Here is a 23,555-nt window from a genome sequence, read left to right on the forward strand (position 1 = left end):
GGTGTGGTCTATGTTTCTCATTCACTCAGCTCTGTGATCCCACTGCCTTGATTCTAACATGACTAAAGGCAGCCTCTTTCCTGAGGCATCTATGCAGCAACTATAGCCATTAAGACTCAAGAGATGTAGGATCTTCATTTGAGCCAGTTTTCTACAGCAGGAAAATAATCCAGCAGCAAAATGAAATGTGAATTATTGGATTATATTTAAATGGACAGTTTTGTAGGGCTTAATACATTTTTCATGAGGAAAAATCTAAGTGTAAATTAACTTCAGAAGCACACTCAAATACACTTCAGGTTTTGAATTTCCTGCATTGCAGGAAGGTTTGCCTGCAACAGCGTGATCAAATTAAGATCCTACATCTGTATGCAGCCACTACATCCTGCAATACTTCAGAGAGAACCCCCTCTTATCTCATACATTAACCACCCTTAATTCCCCCAGCACAACATTTATGTTCAGAGCAGCTGGTCAATAAAAGTATCTTAAAAAGGACACTCAAACAAGTTTGTTACTAAACTTCAAGTTTAAGGAATTTGAACAGTAAAAGCAAGGGTCTACAGATGTAGAATCTTAATTTCAGCACTTTTGTTGCTCAGAATTTGAAATGGAAACTTGTAGTGTTCAAGATTAGAAAGGTTTCTAAAGTTTGTAATTTCCACTTTAAAATGTCAGACTTGATTTGCCCTAACAAAAAATATATCAACCCCTACAAAAAATGTCCATTGATTATAATCCACATTTCCTGTTGCTGCAGCATTATTTTCCTGCTAGTAAACTGGCTCAAATTAAAATCCTACATCTGTAGCATGCCTTCATTTATCTTTATCTTCACAGTGAAACTGCCTTGGCTGGGGCTTTTAAGAGAGTCCTGAATACACAGATTCTTTAAACAAGCCGTTTTCAGATCAGATACTGTCCAAGCTCATTATAGCTGGGCATTGAGAGGAGGAAAATAAGAACAATTATGAAAGGAATTTCTCCAGCGGTAGAGCTTTACATGCTTACGTTGGCTCAATAATGTCACTTTAAAGTTCGTCCAGGAGAGGAGGTATAGTGCGACCAATACACAGATGAAATACTTTAGTACAACTTGCCTTGGTAGAAGTAGCATTTGAGGCCAAATGTATACAAGTAGGCCAACTTATTTAAATTCATCCGTTGGCCTGAAGGGATGATTTTATGATATGCAATACTGAAGTAAAACTTGTTTTAAAGCAGTAGCATTTAAGGCCAAATGAATACAAATACCTATTCCATGTATCCTTTGGAATAATGGCAGATTGTATGATCATTGTATGATATGAAAAGAGCTGTTCTAAGGATGATGATGCACCCACAGTTTGATGGTTGGTTGCAAGGGCATTTCAGGCAAATGCCAGATGGGCTGTTCCATTTTTTGCCTATTGGGCCTAACTAGTATTGTTTTAGCAAAATTATATTTTTCTGGCAAAAAAATGGGGGGGTTCAAGGAATAAAATGGGCCGGTGTGGGGGCCTCAATGAAAAACATGGTCCAGTATGTTAGAAATGCCAGAGACAATTTCTGGTCCCAGTCCGCCCCTGGTTGGTCGAGGAACATGGTCCAACAGAGAGAAGCCACATCCTTTGTGTCCACAGAGACAAACCACAGCGCAATCTAGTCACATTTGTGGTGAGGGAACCATGTACGCTTCACTCCAATCACACATAGTTTCATCTGGTGTTGTCTCATTCTTTTACAAGGAACTATACAAGGCTGGGGGCTGTTACAGATGCAGGATCTTAATTTGAGCCAATTTATTACAGCAGCAACAGGAAATTTGAATTATGTGGATTATAATGGACATTTTTGTAGGGGCTGATACATTTTGTTGTAAGAGAAAATCAAGTCTGAAATGTCAAAGTGAAAATAACTAACTTCAGAAACCTTTTTAACCCTCAAATACACTACAAGTTTGAAATGTCCTGCATTGCTGGACAGTTCATCGGCAAAAGGCTGATCAAATTAAGATCCTACATCTGTAGCTTTCAGTGGAATCAAATGCACATGAGAGAAGTAATTTAGGTAGACTGCTGGCAAGAGTAATTGCAGAATAAACCAGAGAGCTACTTTGTGCTGATGAAGGAATCCTTGGCTTTGGGGAGAAGGAGAGAAATCATGCCATAACTGGGTGTGACTTACAGTGTGAGTGCATGTTGGGGAGAAAGGGGCATCATTGAACTGGACTTGAAATTGAAGGTCCCAAATAGCAATGCACATATCCAGATATATATTTTTTTTATATAAATAAACATTTGCTTATCATACAGTGAAAACATACTAACGCAGCAATACCCTCTGGAGAAATCGCATGCAAGGCCAAGGAAAACAAATCAATTGGCTTTCAATGAAACAGAAATGAAAGGCAATCCCAAGTGGATGGTGAGGATAAGGGTTGATTGTCACTACAGAAAATGTTCATGTTGGCTATCCTCCTATCCTTAGGCCCTGGAAAAATGCTGCTGGCCGAACAAAAGACTGCTTTAAGTAGGAGGTACAGTACGCCCGCCACCTAACCCTTATTTCAGTAACGTCACCTCTCCCCAAACAAGAGGCGGTTTCCCCCGAACGCCCTCACATGTCTGTCAAGAGGATCAGCAGAGATAGCAGGGTGTCTGAGTGCTACTTGTTACATGATGAAGTGACCCTCATGGCAAACGCATGCAATCCTAGCCATGTGAAATCTTCACTTACATGACAGAAACTCCACCCCATGTATTGCTCACACACTCTCAGCCACACACAGCACACACACTCTCAGCCATACAACTGCCACCATCCATTTCTCTAAGTGTCTATTACAGCTTTAAGAACTTGTAACTCCATACATTAGAAACTAGCTATAAAATGGGTAAAAATCAACAAAAATGTGGAGACCTGACTTTCCAAGTGCCATTAAATCAAGGTTTATTTAGGGACGATGTTCCATGATAAACCAGAGAGAAAAACATTCACAGTATTTCATTCATCTCCCCACCATTAAAACATTTGAACATTAGAAAGTTTTTGTGCAGCAAAGCCTGCGTAATCCTTAACAATTATACAAATAGGTTCTTCTCTATACAAAAATACTTGTGGGAATTTCTTCACAACTATTATTTTCAAAAATAATTGTTTCCCTCAAGTTGTTCTTTACTTTACCTCATGACTGAAAACTGGACAGAAATGGGGCAAATGACAATTTAACACCAACTAGGTCTGCTATGGCACCATGTGTAAGTGAATAACAACCCTCCATATGTTAACCTTTCTACGCAAAGCAAAATATAGCAAGACAGATACAAGTCTGGAAAGACGGTATTAGTGGAAGAACAGAATGGTTTACGAAGAAGAGAATGGAAGGCGAATTTGGTCGTGTTAGGAAGCTATGTAGAGGTAGGGATGTTGTCATGGTCAGTTTCTCTATAGAGTTGCATTGTATAAGGTCCCGGGAAGGAAACATCCTGTCTAGATGAAGTCTAGATGAAGGCATAAGGAAAGAGCTTGGCACAGACATGGCAGGACTAACTAACCATTTGACAAATCAGCAATTCATAAATGTATCCATGCTAAATTAAGCCATAATTTCACAATTGATGATAAATTCTAACAGTCATATTATGATGCCCATCTTTTATTAAACTTAAATCTACACGGTTCCTTCAACATCTCTGTAGTGCTAAAAGGGGAAACTTAGCTGTGTGGCGGAGAGCCAACTGAAGCCACATTCACTAAATCCTTCTTCCGGAAGCTTCTAATCCCATGTAACACATTACCACTACATCACAAAGCTGGTCATTACACTAAGCACAGTCCACAAAACGCATTCAAGAAGAAAAAAAACCCCATACAGTTAGTGATTAGAGTAACTATTACTGAAAATGGCTTTACATTGAAGTTAACAGTTGCTGCTAGGCCAAGGAGCTAAATGCAAATCAATTTGACACTTGTGGTTTGATTCGGTCAGGTCAAATACAAAAAAATCTAACTACAGTATAAAACTGGAAAATGAACGAATATTGAAAAAACACAACAAAAAAAAGAAAAGAAAAAAGGTGACACTTTTGCTTTTTTTCCTTGCTTTGAAAAAGAGGGTGAGAAGAAAATGCTCCTGGTGAGAAAGAAGAGAACACCTACTCATCATCAAAGCAAACAACTGTTCAGAAAAAAAGGGAGGAGGAAAACTTGTTGCCAGGAGAGGAAACGACAACATTAATACATTAATGCTACGTCTAACTATTAGCTTGTTTGTGCCCATTCCTCTCCCCCTCTGGACGTGTGATGCCCTGGACCTCGGTCTGACAGGCCCGGGTCCTACTGGACCGGCCACGGCTCACTGGCTGGCCTCGCGGACTTTAGCCTGCAGCGCGTCGCAGGTCTTCTTGGCATCTCCAAGCAACATGGCTGTGTTGGGCTTGTAGAAGATGGGGTTGTCCACGGCAGCATAGCCCACTCCCAGAGAACGCTTCATTACAACCACCTAAGAGACAGGGGCGCACACACACACACGGCCTCAGCTAAGACATTTACACAGCTGAGAAAAAAAACACCTGATACCTGATCATGTTCTATCCTGGAGTTTACAAATAATCAAAAGCAATGCAATCACCCAGTTGTTTTCTCTCTTCAAGCTCAAAATCATGATGTGGCAAATTAGCTAGAGCTCCAAATGTCATTACTGCTATACCACCTCGTCTAGTTTGGTAAAGACTTCAGATGTTAAACACTTATCCAAGAACAAACCCTTAACAGGGGTTGAAATGTTGCACCTGCATGTCCTGTAAGTTGGAGATGGATGGGGAAGGGTTCCATTTGGAGGAGAATGGGGAGAAGACTGTTTGTCTCACAACTAATGGGTACTTAAGTTGAAGCCATTTACAAAATGAAGCATCATTAGTGTCTGAAGCTGCAGTCTAGGCAGAGAGAGAAAGCAGGTCCTGGGAAATGGATTGGAGCATCCCGTGATTGTGAGCATGTGTTTTGGTGCCTGGAGGCACATAACGCAGCATTATAATTGAATAAGTAAAACCAGAGCAACGCTCTCAGCCACTAGCCTTTTACTCCTTGCTATCTAACACGCTGAATGATACTTGGTACAGAAGCGCCGCATATCAAGACACAAAAATCAACAGGCGGAATGTCGGAAACCCCTCAGCGGCAGGGGAGAATCAGTAGTGGCCAGGTGACTCAAGACACAGTGAAGTGTTCCCATGCCACAGTCCCACCCACAAAACCTACTCTAAAACAAAACACTTACACATTCTAAGTTACACACTCTTACAAAAACACAAATAAGCATGTACTGAATCCCAAACACCCACTCCCACTCTAACACGCTCCTGTGAGAGGACTGTAAAAATGGATCCCACTATGGCAGTGGTTCAGGCCAGGATTACAGTAAGGATCTGGGACACCCAGGCATGTCTACCCTAACCGGTCTCAAGGTAGGGCCTCCCAGTCCCGACTCCCAGGCCAGCGAGGGTACAGTACCAAAGGAATGCCCTCTGCCTGCACTGCCAAGCTTGGCTATGGTCGCATAGAGGAGCCCCGCCCAGTTTGTTTATATCTACAGCCAGACTGCACATAGAGCCCAGACCAGCACACCCACCCACTCTACAGTCTGACCGACCCCACACAGTATCACATAAACATGAGCCACAAGTGGAAGGTTATTAATTCAAGTGTCTGAGTCACTGAAGAACAATGAAAATAACATTTTCAACAGTAGTGCAGTGAGTCCAAGGGATGTAAACACACAGGTCACTCCGGCTCAGAGTAGAGGGGTGGGAGGCTGGTAGTCTTAAAGCTCTATGATTTCCCAAGGGAACCTTTGGAAATGAGGGATTTTAAAGTAGGGTGGTGAGGCATATGAATCCCACATTTAGGGAACGTTTCACTCGGACGCGCCAAAAATGTCATAATTCCAGAGGGAGTGAGTCACCACTAATGGAAGCTGTGTGAGATCTGCGCCTGCTTGAGCTACACCTAGGTAGGGGCCTATTGCCTCTGTAACAAAGAGTACGAGATGCATGTGTGTGCACACGCAAGTGTTTGCATGTGAAAAGAGGCCTGTCTCTCGAAGGGTGCATCCAAGTCTGGGACAGACTGGAACAGAAAATAAGAACAGCCTCTTTCTGAACCAATGTTAGTCGCTCAAGGAAGAAGTTAGCGAACCTCCCAAACTAACTTTCACCATGGAGAGAGCCAGATGAAATCCACTCAAGCCATTCTGTAACAGTCAGCATATGACGGGGCTGCAGTACCATTCTCCACACCTTTTTCCACTTTGAAGCGTGAAACCAATGGACTAGTGTAGGAAATATGGTACATCTTCCTTCTAGACCATGCAGCCCCCTCCTCCTCACCTGTTTGGACTTCCACACTTCCAGGACAGGCATGCCAGCGATGATGGAGTTGGGATCCTCCATGGCTGCAGAGTTCACTGTGTCGTTGGCACCGATCACCAGAACCAGGTCCGTTTCTGAGACACAGGGAAAGAGAATCACATTAGTTCACAACAAACCACAGAGACAATGGGGTAATTTGAAACATGAACACGTGAAGGGATAGATGAGGGTGAAAGCAAACATACCAGCAAAGTCCTCATTGATCTCCTCCATCTCCAGCACGATGTCATAGGGCACGCCCGCCTCAGCCAATAGCACGTTGAGCTGCCCAGGCATACGACCAGCCACGGGGTGGATACCAAACCTGCAAGAGAGAAGGATCACCATCTTACAATCTTATTCACCTCCACAGCTTGTGGCAATGCAAGGACAAGAAGGGTTAGGAAACCCTTGTAGCTGCAAGTATTATACTGTAATAGTTTGGCTATTGACCAAAGTTCGAGATACTTTCGGATTTTGGCAATGAAGCCCTTTATCAGAGTCAGATGTATTTTATTGTCTTTTCATCCAGTATGAAGGAAGTTGGAGGTAGTTTCGCGAGCCATTGCTACCTAGCGTTAGCACACTGGCTGGAAGTCTATGGTAACAGCTAGCATGCTTCCAGTCACTGTGCTAACACTAGTTAGCAACTTCCTTCAAACTGCACACAGACACATAAAAATGGTATCCACGATGTGATCTAACTTTGGGGAAGTAGATCAAGGGCTTCAGTGCCAAAATCCCAAAGTACAGGATGGAGGGGCCATGATGTTAGTGGAGGGGCGGTTTGGGTTTGAGGGCCTGTTTTAATGTCAGAGGTCATAAAGGGCCTGAGAAGCAGGGGAAATGGGTTGAGGATGGGGGATAAGAGGGCCCTATGGATAAACACTGGAGCAGCAGGTTTATGACCAGAGATTAAAAGCAGAGATCAGAGCAGCTGCACTCCACTCATACTCAAATCAAATCAAATTTTAGTAGTCACATGCGCCGAATACAACAGACCTTACAGTGAAATGCTTACTTACGAGCCCCTAACCAACAATGCAGTTTAAAAAAATAAATACAAATAAGAACTAAAAAGTAACAAGTAATTAAAGAGCAGCAGTAAAATAACAATAGCGAGGCTATATACAGGGGGTACCGGTACAGAGTCAATGTGCAGGGGCACCGGTTAGTCAAGGTAATATGTACATGTAGGTAGAGTTATTCAAGAGACTATGCATAGAAGATGACAACAGAGTAGCAGTGGTGTAAAAGAAGGGGAGAGATGGTCTGGGTAGCCATTTGATTAGATGTTGGGGAGTCTTATGGCTTGGAGGTAGAAGCCTCTTGGACCTAGACTTGGCGGTACCACTTGCCGTGCGGTAGCAGAGAACAGTCTATGACTAGGGTGGCTGGAGTCTGACAATTTTAGGGCCTATTGCCTGAGTCGTTTCATTCCCCCTCTCCTGCTCTCCCCAGACACTCTGATCTCCAGCCATTATCAATCAGTCCCCGATTTACACACGCATGTGCGCACACACACACACACACACACACACACACACACACACACACACACACACACACAGTTGCTGTAGGAACTTTGCTACACACAAGGGTATTCAGTGTGCGGAGTTAAGTAACCGGTTAGCTACATCATGTAATACAATGCATTGCACATGTTACAGTGTTGAAATGGGAGGGGGCTTGGCTTTCACAAGAAAGGCTAATCAGAGCAACATCACACTGTGTGAATGACATATTACTGATACATTAGGAACAATATCCATCTCTGGAGCTCCAAACAGTGGCAGCCCCATGTCCCGCCCTCATAGCAGCCCAACACCCCCACCCAATTATCCAGCCGAGAGGGAAGGGGAGGAGGAACGGGACTACAAAATCTGGCCACTCTCTGGCCACCCACTTCCTCCTCTAATCAACTGCAAATGCTCTAAGTAGCAGCAGCTGCTGGAACCCCAGATCAAACGAATGAAAGAAAATTACAAAAGCTTCCGGTGAGCCTTTCCCCTTCCCTCCTCTCCTCTCTCCGGTGAACACATTCCTCCTTTTGCGCTGCTCTCCTCCTCTCTCCTCCCTTTCACCTTCCTCTCCTCTCCACAGTAAGCCTCAACACTGTCCTTTCCTCTCCTGAGGAATTATTCTAAAATTGATTAAATAAAAACAAGTCTAACGTAACAAAATGTGGAAAAAGTCAAGGGGTCTGAATACTTTCCGAAGGCACAGTACACACAAAATATCTAATGAAGGGGTTAAGGCGATAGCTTTCGTTACAGTGCATTCTGAAATTATTCAGACACCTTTCATTTTTCCACATTTTGTTACGTTCCAGCATTTTCTAAAATGAATATTATTTGTTTTTCTCATCAATCTACACACAATTCCCCATAATGACAAAGTGAACAGGTTTATAGACATTTTTGCAGATGTATTAAAAATAAACAAAAATCCCTTAATTACATAAGTATTCAGACCCTTTGTTATGAGACTCAATATAAAGCTCAGGAGAATCCTGTTTCCATTGATCATCCTAGAGATGTTTCTACAACTTGGAGTCCACCTGTGGTAAATCCAACTGATTGGACATGATCTGGAAATGCACACACCTGTCTATATAAAAGGTCCCACAGTTGACAGTGCATGTCAGAGCAAAAACCAAGCCAGTAGGTCGAATGAATTGTCTGTAGAGCTACGAGACAGGATTGTGTCGAGGCACAGGTCTGGGGAAGGGTACCAAAACATTTCTGAAGCAATGAAGGTTCCTAAGAACAAAGTGGCCTTCATCATTCTTAAATGGAAGAAGTTTGGAACCACCAAGACTCTTCCTACAGCTTGCCCCTGGCCAAACTGAGCAATCAGGGGAGAAGGGCCTTGGTCAGGGAGGTGACCAAGAACCAGATGGTCACTCTGACAGAGCTCCAGAATTCTATGGGGATGGGAGAACCTTCCAGAAGGACAACCATCTCTGCAGCACTCCACCAATCAGGCCTTTATAGTAGAGTGGCCAGACGGATGCCACTCCTCAGTAAAAGGCACATGAACGCCTGCTTGGAGTTTGCCAAAATGCACCTACAAGAAACAAGATTCTCTGGTCTGATGAACCCAAGATTGACTCTTTGGCCTGAATGCCAAGAGTCACATCTGGAGGAAACCTGGCACCATCCCTACGGTGAAGCATGGTGGTGGCAGCATTAAGCTGTGGGGATGTTTTTCAATGGCAGGGACTGTGAGACTAGTCAGGATCGAGAAAAGATGAACGGAGAAAAGTACAGAGAGATCCTTGATGAAAACTTGCTCCAGAGCACTCAGGACCTCAGACTGGGGTGAAGGTTCACCTTCCAACAGGACAACAACCCTAAGCACACAGCCAAGAGAATGCAGGAGTGGCTCTGGGACAAGTCTCAATGTCCATGAGTGGCCCAGCCAGAGCCCGGACTTGAACCCGATCGAAGAGACCTAAAAATAGCTGTGCAGCGACACTCCCCATCCAACCTGACAGAGCTAGAGAGGATCTGCAGAGAATGGGAGAAACTCCCCAAATACAGGTGTGCCAAGCTTGTAGCGTCATACCAAAGACGACTCGAGGCTGTAATCTGCAAAAGGTGCTTCAACAAAGTACTGAGTAAAGGGTCTGAATACTTATGTAAATGTGATATTTCAAAAACTGTTTTTGCTTTGTCATCATGGGGTATTGTGTGTAGATTGATGAGAAAAAAAACAAATACATTTTAGAATAAGGTTGTAACATAAAATGTGGAAAAAGTCAAAGGGTCTGAATACTTTCACCAGGGTAATGCAGGTGTTAGGACCAATTTCCCTCAATTTTTTCCCGGCACTGAGTACATTTCAGGTCTGCTGAGCGTAAACTTGAACGTTGTGAAAATTCTTATCATCTTCCGGCGAGTTTACAGTGAACACTGAGGCTGTACCTGCTTTAAGTTTACAGTTTTAACAGTGGCTCATAATGTATGCCTACCAGAGTGGCCTATCATCCAAAACAATGGAGAAAAAGGCATCATTACATTTTAACATGGAAATAGTTGTTCTATCATTCAGCCTACAGTAGCAGCCAATGTGTGGTGTTCAATGCCTACATTCCATGAGACTTAAAAAAATAAATACATGCAGGACTTGACATTAACCTGCTAATCTACTTGTCTTTCAGACAAGGTGACTGAAAATGTTTGATGCAAGAAACCACTTTACAAAATAAAGAGTTATTATTCCCATACCATTATTACAGAGAATCAGACAAATTATTCTATGCTCTGCCTATTGGCTACTTAGCTTATTAAGGACCGTCTCAAAATACAACACTTCCCCTTTAAGACAAAAAAAAGCCCTTTACCTGACTCGCTATTCAAAGATGCACACATTTTGTGCTCTTGTTGGAAGCAACCACTCCCCCACTGTTGACTAGAAATGAGTTATAACTGTGCTAATAACTCACTAACTAGCAAAGAATATGAACCAATGTACACACGTGGCTAAATGCAGCTCTCACTTAGATCTCAAAACAAGCGTAGGGTTGGTTATCTGTTTACCAGGGTAATGAAGGGGTTAGGGCCATAGCTTTGATTATCCTTTTACCAGGACCCTCACCTGACTTTCTTGCCCTGCTCCTGCAGCATCTTGACCAGTTCAGCGATGGGGTACTGGGCCTTGGCAGCACACAGACCATAACCTGAAGGACAAGAACACAGACAGTGAGGGAACCCAGTCTTCTGTGAAAACTAGCAGCTTTCAAAATAACATTTTCACATTTGCTTTGAAAACCTGTGAAAAACTGACTTCTACCTCTGAATTGTGATTAAAAAAAATGCTTGTAGAAATATTAAACATACTCAGGCAATCCCAGAGATTCTGACCAGGACATTGATATTTTGATGCTTAAAACACACTGGCATAAATCCCTATCAAGCTTGCTTCAAAAGAATCAAATAATCCTAATATAAACAGTTTAAACATTTCGGAAATAAATGTTATTTCTCCGTTTTTGGTTTTGACAACAGGTATTTGGGCACTGTGAAACTGATCAAACCTGAACAGTGATAACAAGAAAGTTATTCAAACCAAAATATCCCAGCAATAGGGAATTAGGGAGTTTTTCTGTTGAGTATAATTTTAGAGGACCAGCGGATACCCAGAGGAACAGAGGATGTCTGAGGGCTCAGGCATAAACAAGTCTACTAACCTACTTTATCTGCATGGTTGGGCTTAAATTGCAGAATATGGTTTTGATAATAATCCTGCATACAAGGGGAGCCCTTTCCTCTCATTTCAACAAGACCGGAGGTAAAATAACAGAGCCTTTTATTTTATAAAACAATAAACAAACACTGTAAAATAAACAGAAAGGACATCAAGACTGAAAATAAAAATCAGTTGTGAAATGATTTCAAATCCCTTTATCTGAAGAAGTTCAGTGGGAGCATGTGCAGGATTCTGGAGGAGTACAAACAGCAATCAATTATGTTACTGTTAAAGGAGCAATCTGTGATTGTTATGTCCATTTTGGACTTTAAAACTGATGATACATGGCCATTGATTCTTCAAGAATATAATTTATAAAATGCCACATGAGTTTCCAACTGCAGATTGCCCATGTAAGGATGATGGTATCAAAGTACTGAAGGAAAATTACTTATTTTGCAAAACAAAGATAGTGGGATTTTCATACACGTACAGTGCGTTCAGAAAGTATTAATACCCCTTGACTTATTCCACATTTTGTTGTGCTACAGTCTGCAGTCAAAATAGATTTAATAAAAACAATTATCACCCATCTACACACAATACCCCATAATGAAAAAGTGAAAAATATTTATTTTCTGGGCAAATTTATAGAAAAGCAAATAAAGAAATGTTTTATTTACATACAGTGTTCATCCCCCTTGGCATTTTTCCTATTTTGTTGCCTTACAACCTGGATTTAAAATGGATCATTTGGGGGATTGGATCCTTTGATTTACACAACATGCCTACCACTTTGAAGATGCATTTTTTTTATTGTGAAACAAACAAGACAAAAAAACAGAAAACTTGAGCGTGCATAACTATTCACCCCCCCTAAAGTCACATCTAGCTACTGGGATTTTTGCCCATTCTTCAAGGCAAAACTGCTCCAGCTCCTTCAAGTTGGATGGCTTCCGCTGGTGTACAGCAATCTTTAAGTCATACCACAGATTCTCAATTGGAATGAGGTCTGGGCTTTGACTAGGCCATTTCAAGACATTTAATTGTTTCCACCTAAAAACCACTTGAGTGTTGCTTTAGCAGTATGCTTAGGGTCATTGTCCTGCTGGAAGGTGAACCTCTGTCTTCCAGAGATTTGAGGCTGGGACAAACAAGAATTTCCCTGTATTTAGCGACATCCATCATTCCTTCAATTCTGACCATTTTCCCAGTCCCTGCCAATGAAAAACATCCCCACAGCATGATTTCACCACCATGCTTCACTGTGGGGATGGTATTCTTGGGGTGATGAGAGGTGTTGGATTTGCGCCAGACATAGCGTTTTCCTTGATGGCCAAAAAGCTACATTTTTGTCTCATCTGTACCTTCTTCAATATGTTTGGGGAGTCTCCCACATGCCTTTTGGCGAACAACAAATGTGTTTGCTTATTTTTTTCTTTAAGCAATGCTTTTCTTCTGGCCACTCTTCTGTAAAGCCCAGCTCTGTGGAGTGTATGGCTTAAAGTGGTCCTATGGACAGATACTCCAATCTCCACTGTGGAGCTTCGCAGTTCCTTCAGGGTTATCTTTGGTCTCTTTGTTGCATCTCTGATTAATTCCCTCTCGTGGCAGGTTTGTTGTGGTGCCATATTCTTTCCATTTTTTAATAATGGATTTAAATGGTGCTCAGTGGGATGTTCAAAGTTTTGGATATTTTTTATAACCCAACCCTGATCTGTACATCTCCACAACTTTGTCTCTGACCTGTTTGGAGAGCTCCTTGGTCTTCCTGGTGCAGCTTGCTTAGTGGTGCCCCTTACTTAGTGGTGTTGCAGACTCTGGGGCCTTTCGGAACAGGTGTATATATATATACTGAGATCATGTGACACTTAAATCAAGTCCATCTTTGTGCAATCTAACTAATTATGTGACTGGTTGCACCAGATCTTATTTATGGGCTTCATAGCAAAGGGAGTTAATACATATGCACCCACCACATTCCTACAAATAATTTTGAATTTTTTGAAAGTTTTTTTTTTCTTCATTTCCCTTCAACAATGTCCATTACATGAAATTCAAATAAAAATCAATTTAAATTACAGGTTGTAATGCAACAAAATAGGAAAAACGCCAAGGGGAATGAATACTTTTGCAAGGCACTAAGTATTCACAACCCTGAGTGAATACATGTTAGAATCACCTTTGGCAGCGATTACAGCTGTGAGTCTTTCCCTTAAGTCTAGAAGACCTGGATTGTACAATATTTGCCCATTATTGTTTTAATTCTTCAAGCTTTGTCAAGTTGGTTGTTGATCATTGCTTGACAGCCATTTAAGTCTTGCAATATATTTTCTAGATGATTTAAGTTCAAACTAACTAGGCCACTCAGGAACATTCAATGTCGTCTTGGTAACCAACTCCTAGTGTTTTAGGTTATTGTCCTGCTGAAAGGTGTATTTGCTCCCAGTGTCTGGTGGAAAGCAGACTGAACCAGGTTTTCCCTCTAGGATTTTGCCTGTACTTAGCTCTATTCCATTTCTTTTTATCCTAAAAAAAAAAAACTTTGCGGATGACAAGCATACACATAGCATGATGCAGCCACCACCATGTTTCAAAATATGAAAAGTGGTACTCAGTGATGTGTTGGATTCTTCCCAAACACTATTCTGGACATAAAGTTAATTTATTTGCCATATTTTTTGTAGTTTTACTTTCGTGCCTTTTTGCAAACAGGACGCATGTTTTTTCACATTTGTCTTCTGTACAGGCTTCCTTCTCTTCATGCTGTCATTTAGGTTAGTATTGTGGAGTAACTAAAATGTTGATGATCCATCCTCAGTTTTCTCCTATCACAGCAATTAAACTCTGATTTAAAGACACCATTGGCCTTATGGTGAAACCCCTGAGCGGTTTTCTTCATCTCCGGCAACTGAGTTAAAAAGGACACCTGTATCTTAGTGACTGGGTGTATCGATACACCATCCAAAGAGTAATTAATAACTTCACCATGCTCAAATGGATATTTAATGGTGTTTTTTTATATTTTTTTAACACATCTACCAATAGGTGGCGGTCTTTGCAAGGCATTGGAAAACCTCCCTGGTCTTGATGGTTGAATCAGTATTTGAGATGAGGTAGTCAAGACATATTAGCGTTTTCATTTTTAATGAATTTGTAAAAATGTCAATACAAATTATTCCACTTTGACATTGAGGTGTGTGTGTAGGCCAGTGACACAAAATCTCAATTTAATCCATTTTAAATTCAGGTTGTAACAACAAAATGTGGAAAAAGTCAAGGGGTGTGAATACTTTCGGAAGGCACTGTATATTGTAAAAATGTGTACATTATAAGCTGTAAGAGCACATGAATTGCTCCAGTATGTGTGGTTGGCTGAACATTTCTGACTTAAGTAAGTCTTTACTCACTGTTCTTCACCATTCCAAAGCCAACCGAGGCCTGTCAAACACGATACGGACCATCAACACTCATCTGTCATATGGCCCGTGCAGAGTTCAGAAACCTCTCACTGAAATTAGCACCATCCAAGAGAGAAACAATAATTCAAAGCAAATGGACAATTTAAAGCCTCAATTGCTGTTAACGATGTTTGATGGGCCTGTCACAACAGCCGTCAAATACTCGGCTTTAAACACAGCATGTTGCACTGAACATGTCTGTCTACAGTCCATTCTTGCTTCTTAATGAATTATTATTTAATTTTTTTAATAAAACGGGCTCAAACACAAGGCTTTCTCCTAACGTAAACAAGCCCGTCCAGACAAGACCCATGTTTATAATTTTTTTTTTTTTAAGTCTTAAACGTTTCCACAGATGTCAATCAAGAAAAGTGACTGCGCCTGGTCCAATTATTGGAAATGTGAACAGGAAAACAAGACTGCCCCAGTTCCAGCCTGGTGTAGTGTCGTGCACTGGAGTCAGATGGAGAACCTGGGACCCACTGACAAACCACAACACAGCAAGCAACAGATGAACAGTGCACCATAACACCATGCCTCAGAAGCTGAGGATCACCTTTCAGTCTGGCAGTACTAGTTGGCACATAAACACCAGGTAAATTGGAGAAATTACATTTTAGTCATTTAGCAGACGCTCTTATCCAGAACGACTTACAGTAGTGAATGCATACATTTCATGATTTTTTTTGTACTGGCCCCCCGTGGGAATCGAACCCACAACCCTGGCGTTGCACACACCATGCTGGCGTTGCAAACATCAAGCTCTACCAACTGAGCCACAAATTAGGAGATGACGGATACAAAAAAAAGTCTGGGTTTGCAGTAGTCAGTTAGACCACTGTGTACTTTGAGGATTCAGAACGTCCTCCACAATAGATATAGATACTAAATCTCCCCCACTGTCTACAGAGGCCCGTGGTTTAGATCCATGTTAGATAGACAGGGTCTAACCATCTAATGTCTGGGTCAGGACACCCTAGGGTTGAGCCTTGCTGGACGGCTGGAAGGCCAGGGGTATTGTGTTGTGCTTGGCCCCACATGCTTGTTTACTCTGGAGTGGCCATATTTTTATATTTACTTTCTCTTCATTTATCCTCCCACATCTCATCGCCACTCCATCTGTCCATCCTGTCATCTGTCCTGGGGTGATGAATAAAATGAGTTATAAATCTGTCACTCATTGAAAGTAAGTCTGGTAGATCTGTTCTTTGTGCACTAGTTCTATGCCTCCCATTCTTAAGTTTCGTTTTTGCGTCTTTAAATTTAACTTTTGCACACCAGCTTCAAACAGCTGAAAATACAATATTTTTGGATATTGAAAATATATTTCACAGCGGTTTAGGTGGTACAATGACTACACATCACTTTGTTACATACACTGAAATTAGGCTAACTATTAGATATTTTGCAACCAGGAAATGGCAAGGCGTTTTCTGCATATTAAGTGAGAAGTAGGCATTGGTCTGAAGCTTAAAAATAAAGGAAATTCACAAGTACCACAATGCCTACTTTACCCATGGTCTACCATGGTTTTCCAGGACATAGCTTTGGCCTACTACAGTAGCTATGTTAATCTACTGTACTTCAAACAATGTGTAGACAGGTTGTTTAGGATTCAAACCTTCTCAAAACAGCCCAATTCATTCTCTTAGAGGTGCTCCCGCAATAAATGTAATATGTATTGCATACACTCTAAAATATTGGATTCTTCACACCAACACCAATCTCATTCCACTACCTTTTCAATATTTTAGAAACGAAAGCAAGCTTTGCTTATATACTTACAAGACCATCAAGCTTGATTGAGTGGGCTGTTTTGTTTTGTAGTAATGTTGTGCCTTAAAACTTTATTTTAGCAATACATGTCATTGAGAAAAAAAATATATTTCAAAACATCTATTTTGGTCAGAAGGTGCACAACATAACAGGTACAACATAACAGGTGGTGTGTTGGACACAGAGGACTGTAGAGCTTGTCTGCACTCCTGATTTCCGTAATCGTTAGCTTACCTGTGTAATATTGACATAAGCTCAGAAGCACTTGTTTTGCAAACATGGTCCTATTTTTGAATTACTTTGCTGATCAATGGACAGTTCATTACCTCTGTCAAATGTATAAAAAGATGGTGACGCTACAATATACATTTACAATATCTAAAACACGTACATCTAATGAGAATACGCACATTACTGTTCAAAAGTTTGGGGTCACTTAGAAATTCTTGTTTTTGAAAGAAAAGCACATTATTTGTCCATTAAAATAACATCAAATTGATGAGAAATACAGTGTAGACATTGTTAATGTTGTAAATGACTATTAGCTGGAAACGGGATGGTGGCCTTCTAGGCAGAGTTGCAAAGAAAAAGCCATATCTCAGACTGGCCAAAAAAAGAAAAGATTAAGATGGGCAAAAGAACAGACACTGGACAGAGGAACTCTGCCTAGAAGGGAAGCGTTGCAGAGTCGCCTCTTCACTGTTGACGTTGAGACTGGTGTTTTGCGGGTACTACTTAATGAAGCTGCCAGTTGAGAACTTGTGAGGTGTCTTTTTCTCAAACTAGACACTAATGTACTTGTCCTCTTGCTCAGTTGTGCACCAGGGCCTCCCACTCTTTCTATTCTGGTTAGAGCCAGTTTGCGCTGTTCTGTGACGGGAGTAGTACACATCGTTGTACCAGATCTTAAGATTCCCGGCAATTTCTCACATGGAATAGCCTTCATTTCTCAGAACAAGAATAGACCGACGAGTTTCAGAAGAAAGGTATTTGTTTCTGGCCATTTTGAGCCTGTAATCGAACCAACAAATGCTGATGCTCCAGATATTCAACTAGTCTAAAGAAGGCCGTTAATTGCTTCTTTAAATCAGTTCTGATGTCTTCACTATCATTCTACAATGTAGAAAATAGTGAAAATAAAGAAAAACCCTTGAATGCGTAGGTCTGTCAACTTCTGACTGGAACAGTGTGTGTGTGTGTAAGTAGGAAGTTGACAAACACTTAGGTTGCAGTCATTAAAACTCATTTTCAACCACTCATCTCGGTACCTAATGGCAGTCAGGCTACCTCTGGCGAGCACATGGAGGGCTGTGCAGCCCTCCAAAGAAATGCCACCTAAATGCTGGAGGATGTTGCAGGCAGCAGAACGTTCTCCACGGCGTCTCCAGACTGTCACGTCTGTCACATGTGCTCAGTGTGAACCTGCTTTCATCTGTGAAGAGCACAGGGCGCCAGTGGCGAATTTGCCAATCTTTGTGTTCTCTGGCAAATGCCAAACGTCCTGCACGGTGTTGGGCTGTAAGCACAACCCCCACCTGTGGACGTCGGGCCCTCATAGAGTCTGTTTCTGACCGTTTGAGCAGACACATGCACATTTGTGGCCTGCTGGAGGTCATTTTGCAGGGCTCTGGCAGTGCTCCTTCTGCTCCTCCTTGCACAAAGGCGGAGGTAGCGGTCCTGCTGCTGGGTTGTTGCCCTCCTACGGCCTCCTCCACGTCTCCTGATGTACTGGCCTGTCTCCTGGTAGCGCCTCCATGCTCTGGACACTACCTGACAGACACAGCAAACATTCTTGCCACAGCTCGCATTGATGTGCCATCCTGGATGAGCTGCACTACTTGAGCCACTTGTGTGGGTTGTAGACTCCGTCTCATGCTACCACTAGAGTGAAAGCACCGCCAGCATTCAAAAGTGACCAAAACATCAGCCAGGAAGCATAGACCACTTCTCAGTTCCTGTGGTCCCCACCTGCAGAACCACTCCTTTATTGGGGGTGTCTTGCTAATTGCCTATAATTTCCACATGTTGTCTATTCCATTTGCACAACAGCATGTGAAATTTATTGTCAATCAGTGTTGCTTCCTAAGTGGACAGTTTGATTTCACAGAAGTGTGATTGACTTGGAGTTACATTGTGTTGTTTAAGTGTTCCCTTTATTTTTTTGAGCAGTAATATATATATATATATATATACACACACATATCTATCTATCTATCTATCTATATATATACATATATACATATATACATATATACATATATACATATATACATATATATATATACATATATACATATATACATACATATATATACATATATATATATATACATATATACATATATATATACATATATATATACATATATATATATATATATATATATATATATATATATATACATATATACATATATATATACATATATATATACATATATATATATACATACATATATACATATATACATATACATACATATATATATACATACACACACACACACAGTTCCAGTGAAAAGTTGACAGACCTACGCATTCAAGGGTTTCTTTATATTTACCATTTTCTCCATTGTAGAATTATTGTGAAGACATCAAAACTGTGAAATAACATATGGTGACCAAAAAAAAGTGTTAAATCAAAATATATATTTGAGATTCTTCAAAGTAGCCACCCTTTGCCTTGATGACAGCTTTGTACGCTCTTGGCATTCTCTCAACCAGCTTCATGAGGTAGTCACCTGGAATGCATTTCAATTAACAGTTGTGCATTCTTAAAAAGTTAATTTGTAGAATGTATTTCCTTCTTAATGCGTTTGAGCCAATCAGTTGTGTCATAAAAAGGAAAGGGTGGTATACAGAAGAAAGCACTATTTGGTTATAGACCAAGTCCATATTATGGCAAGAAAAGCTCAAATAAGCAAAGAGAAATAAATAACAGTCCATCATTACTTGAAGACATGAAGGTCAGTCAATCCGGAAAATTTCAAGAACTTTGAACGTTTCTTTAATTGCAGTCGCAAAAACCATCAACTGTTCAGAGGACACAGTGAATCAGGCCTTCAATTGCTGCAAAGGACAAAGGACTACTAAAGGACACCAATAATAAGAAGACTTGCTTGGGCCAACAAACACGAGAAATTGACATTACACCGGTGGAAATCTGTCCTTTGGTCCAATGAGTCCAAATTTGAGATTTTTGGTATCAACCGCCAAGGCTTTGAGAGACGCAGACTAGGTGAACGGATGATCTCCGCGTATGTGGTTCCCACCGTGAAGCAAGAAGGTGGTGGTGTGATGGTGCTTTGCTGGTGACACTGTCAGTTATATATTTACCAGCATGGCTACCACAGCATTCTGCAGCGATATGCCATCCCATCTGGTTTAGGCTTAGCGGGACTATCATTTGATTTTTCAACAGGACAATGACCCAAAACACATCTCTAGGCTGTGTAAGGGCTATTTGACCAAGAAGGAGAGTGATGGAGTGCTGCATCAGATGACCTGGCCTCCTCCTTTATTTTTCAGCTTCAGACCAATGCCTACTTCTCACTTAAAAAAATGTTTACAGCCGATTTTTGTTAAAGGTGCATTATACAACATTTCCACATTCTTTGACTAACCAAATGACTGTCATTTGCAGTGCTATTGTAACCTACAATCCGGCCTCTGACAAAAGGTCTGGACCTTAACGGCACAGGTGGTGTGCTTGCATAACTGCAAGGGTTGCTGGTTTAAACCCTGGTCTGCTGCCTCTAAAATCAGTTTTGAATAAACTAGATTGCAACAGAGTCTTACATTGTAAAGTAAGACTTCCATTGAAATTAAAGTTAACTTAAAAAAAAAGAAGTTTTTTTAACTGATTGACTTTTGAAAGTCTTAGTTCAAACTCTGATTGTCAGACTTTTACGGTTTGTTTCTAGCCTAAAGCGTTGCAGAGTTATGCATCTTTAAACACTGGTTATCAGGGTTTGGGAGAGGTTGCCAACCACTGCGTAAATCCTTCCATAACCAAATATAGCTAGCTAGCCAACGTTAGCCCTCACCTGACTGGCCAGACTGGAGTGTAAACAATAGTCCAAACAGTTGCAACTAAAACAAGGGTTTCTATTGGACAAATTCAGATAGGTTTTGCAACATGATTGGCGTAATGAATACACCCCTGGTATAACGTTTTGATGCTTAGCTAGTTAGCTACAACTGCTGGCAAGCTACCTAGATAATCAAAACAAAAACCCCATTCATTGGCTTATCAAATCTGAAAACAGCTCACTAATAACAACCAAACCATTGTTTCATGATGGACAACTATCTGTATGCTACCGGCATGAATATAATAAAGGGAATAGGGTGCCATCGGGACAATGGTTGCAAAGCTACTGGTAATATACCAAAATTACTAGACTCTTTGGCAATTTATCTAGTTTATTTAGATCTATGTTTTGGTTCTAGTTTCTTTTTTCTATGTTGGGATTTTTGTATGATCCAATTAGAGGCAGCTGGTCATCATTGTCTCTAATTGGGGATCATATTTAAGTAGTTTTTCCCCACCTGTGTTTGTGGGGGATTATTTTGAGTTAGTGCATGTTGCACCTCTTTCGTCACGGTTTGTGTTTTGTTTGTAGTTTGTTTTGTAAAGTATCACATTAAAATAAAAGATGCGGAACGATACCCACGCTGCGCTTTGGTCTCCTTCCTACAATGAACATGACACTATCAGAACTTTGGTAATTTATACTTGAATAACTTTTAAAAATGTATTCACATATAGTACTCATGTTTTATCTGTGTCCATATAGTCCATGAGAATAGCCTAATTAATGAAAAAAGCATCTAATTCAACAATTAACTCTGAAACTCTTCAAAATATTGAGTTTTCTTCATATTTGCCACCAGTTTGACGGCAAAACATTAAATACATAGACATAGTAAAATAAGTGTCTTTAAAAAAGGATAATTCATGCTGAAACCCTCATATTAAACGGTATATATTAAGGATAATGTTTTACAGCTTTGTCATTCTATTATAATAATAAGTTCATTTCCTGAATGCATCTTTATAGCCTAGGCGTTAACAAAATATTCATACAAATATGATTTGGCCTCTTATAGACTAGGCCTTGTAGAAAGAGGGTTAATCAAGTTAGGTCTGGCAAATTAATGTATCATTGAAAAAAAATACATCAATCCAGCCAAAGTATAACCTTTCATCATAAAAAATGCTGTTTATAACATGCACAATTAGAAGCATCGATATATATAGAGCAAGCGTGACTAAATTCGAGCCCAGTAACTTTGCTCGCAGCATCCTCCTTCGATTGTCTCGTGTGGCTGCCATGAAAAGCCCCCACCTGCCGATCTGCACGAAGTGTGTACCTGCCACTGGCGATCAGTGTTGCCAACTAATTTTCAGGGTAAGTTGCTAGAGGCAGGTTGATTTGTTGCTAAAAGTTGCTAAATGACATTGTGATGTCATTGCGTGATAACGTAAAACTGCGTCATTAAGTAGAATACACAATAACGTTACTCAAATTGACTGGCCATCTCTGCAAAAAATATGATCTGACATTTGTTCAGGTACAGACTCCCACTCTTTTCTGTATTTCTGGCTGTACAATTTTGATTGATGTTTTAAGTTCTGTTCAAGATCAAACATTCGTTACCAACAATATTCATTGGGTTTGGCTCGTCGAACCCGTGCTACTGCTGCTGAAGTCAGCCAACAATGATTTGCAATTTGCTGAAATTGCTGCTGGCCTGCTGCTGACGTCACTCACAACGCACTTTTGAAGCCGTGTGCTGTGACAGTGTGTGACAGAAAAAAAAATCGTTTTGTGTCATTTAGAGGGAAAATGCCGTTTTGCGTTTGAGTCACTTCTCAAAAGTTGCAAATACATTTTTAAAAGTAGCTAAATTTGTTGCTAGATGCTGTTTGAAAAAAAAGTTGCCAGGGTAGTCTGAAAAGTTGCTGAATCTAGCAACAAAATTGCTAAATTGGCATCACTGCTGGCGATGTACTTCGCTGGACATGCTAGCTGTTCTCGGCGGCGCATCATCACTTCAAACGCATTCCGTCGTGGTGTTACCGGTTGGCCTACTACTACCACCTGGTAGTACTGGTAAAATGTAAGCTATGAATCGCACATTTTTATTTATTTTACCTTTATTTAACTAGGCAAGTCAGTTAAGAACAAATTCTTATTTTCAATGACGGCCTAGGAACAGTGGGTTAACTGCCTTGTTCAGGGGCAGAACGACAGATTTGTACCTTGTCAGCTCGGGGATTTGAACTTGCAACCTTTCGGTTATTAGTCCAACGCTCTAACCACTAGGATACAAATCACCAAATCAATCAAACCAAATCACCATAGAGCTGACACACTTCGATTTCATCAATCATTTTGACTTCAATTTGGTTGTCCAAAATACTATCAGCTTGCACTGCGTTGCACTCCAAGTTAAACATGGACACATAAATAGTAGGAATTTACAGTGGTTTCAGCCATGACCGTATGAGAGAGAAATGAATTATCTGCACGTCGCCTGCAGGTGCGAGCGTGTGTTTCACTGTCCAATCCGAGGCTCGAAAATGATCTGAGCGCGTGACCTGAGGCTCTTTGGTCTCTTGGGGATCACCTTGGGAAAGCCTCAAGGGAGAGCGGACAGCGCTTTATAAACAAAGAGCCGCATATATTGGCAAAAAAAATATCAGATATTTTAAATATTTTTGGGATGT

The 23,555-nt window shown here is 40.9% G+C and overlaps 1 protein-coding gene across 2 annotated transcripts in view; it reads right to left on the reverse strand.

The window, feature by feature from the left end:
- Positions 1–2,910: 2,910 nt before the first annotated feature.
- nnt (nicotinamide nucleotide transhydrogenase) overlaps positions 2,911–23,555 on the reverse strand; it is a 68,234-nt gene continuing 47,589 nt past the window's right edge. For both annotated transcript variants that reach the window (XM_029691937.1, XM_029691936.1), the window contains exons 18-21: positions 10,992–11,073; positions 6,596–6,714; positions 6,369–6,484; positions 2,911–4,483 (exon numbers count right to left, since the gene is read on the reverse strand). In XM_029691937.1, the coding sequence (XP_029547797.1) occupies positions 4,337–4,483; positions 6,369–6,484; positions 6,596–6,714; positions 10,992–11,073 (464 nt within the window). In that variant the 3' untranslated portion in view covers positions 2,911–4,336. The remainder of the gene's footprint in view (positions 4,484–6,368; positions 6,485–6,595; positions 6,715–10,991; positions 11,074–23,555) is intronic.

The sequence above is a fragment of the Salmo trutta genome, chromosome 15 (genome assembly GCF_901001165.1).
Source record: "Salmo trutta chromosome 15, fSalTru1.1, whole genome shotgun sequence".
Classification (NCBI taxonomy): Eukaryota; Metazoa; Chordata; class Actinopteri; order Salmoniformes; family Salmonidae; genus Salmo; species Salmo trutta.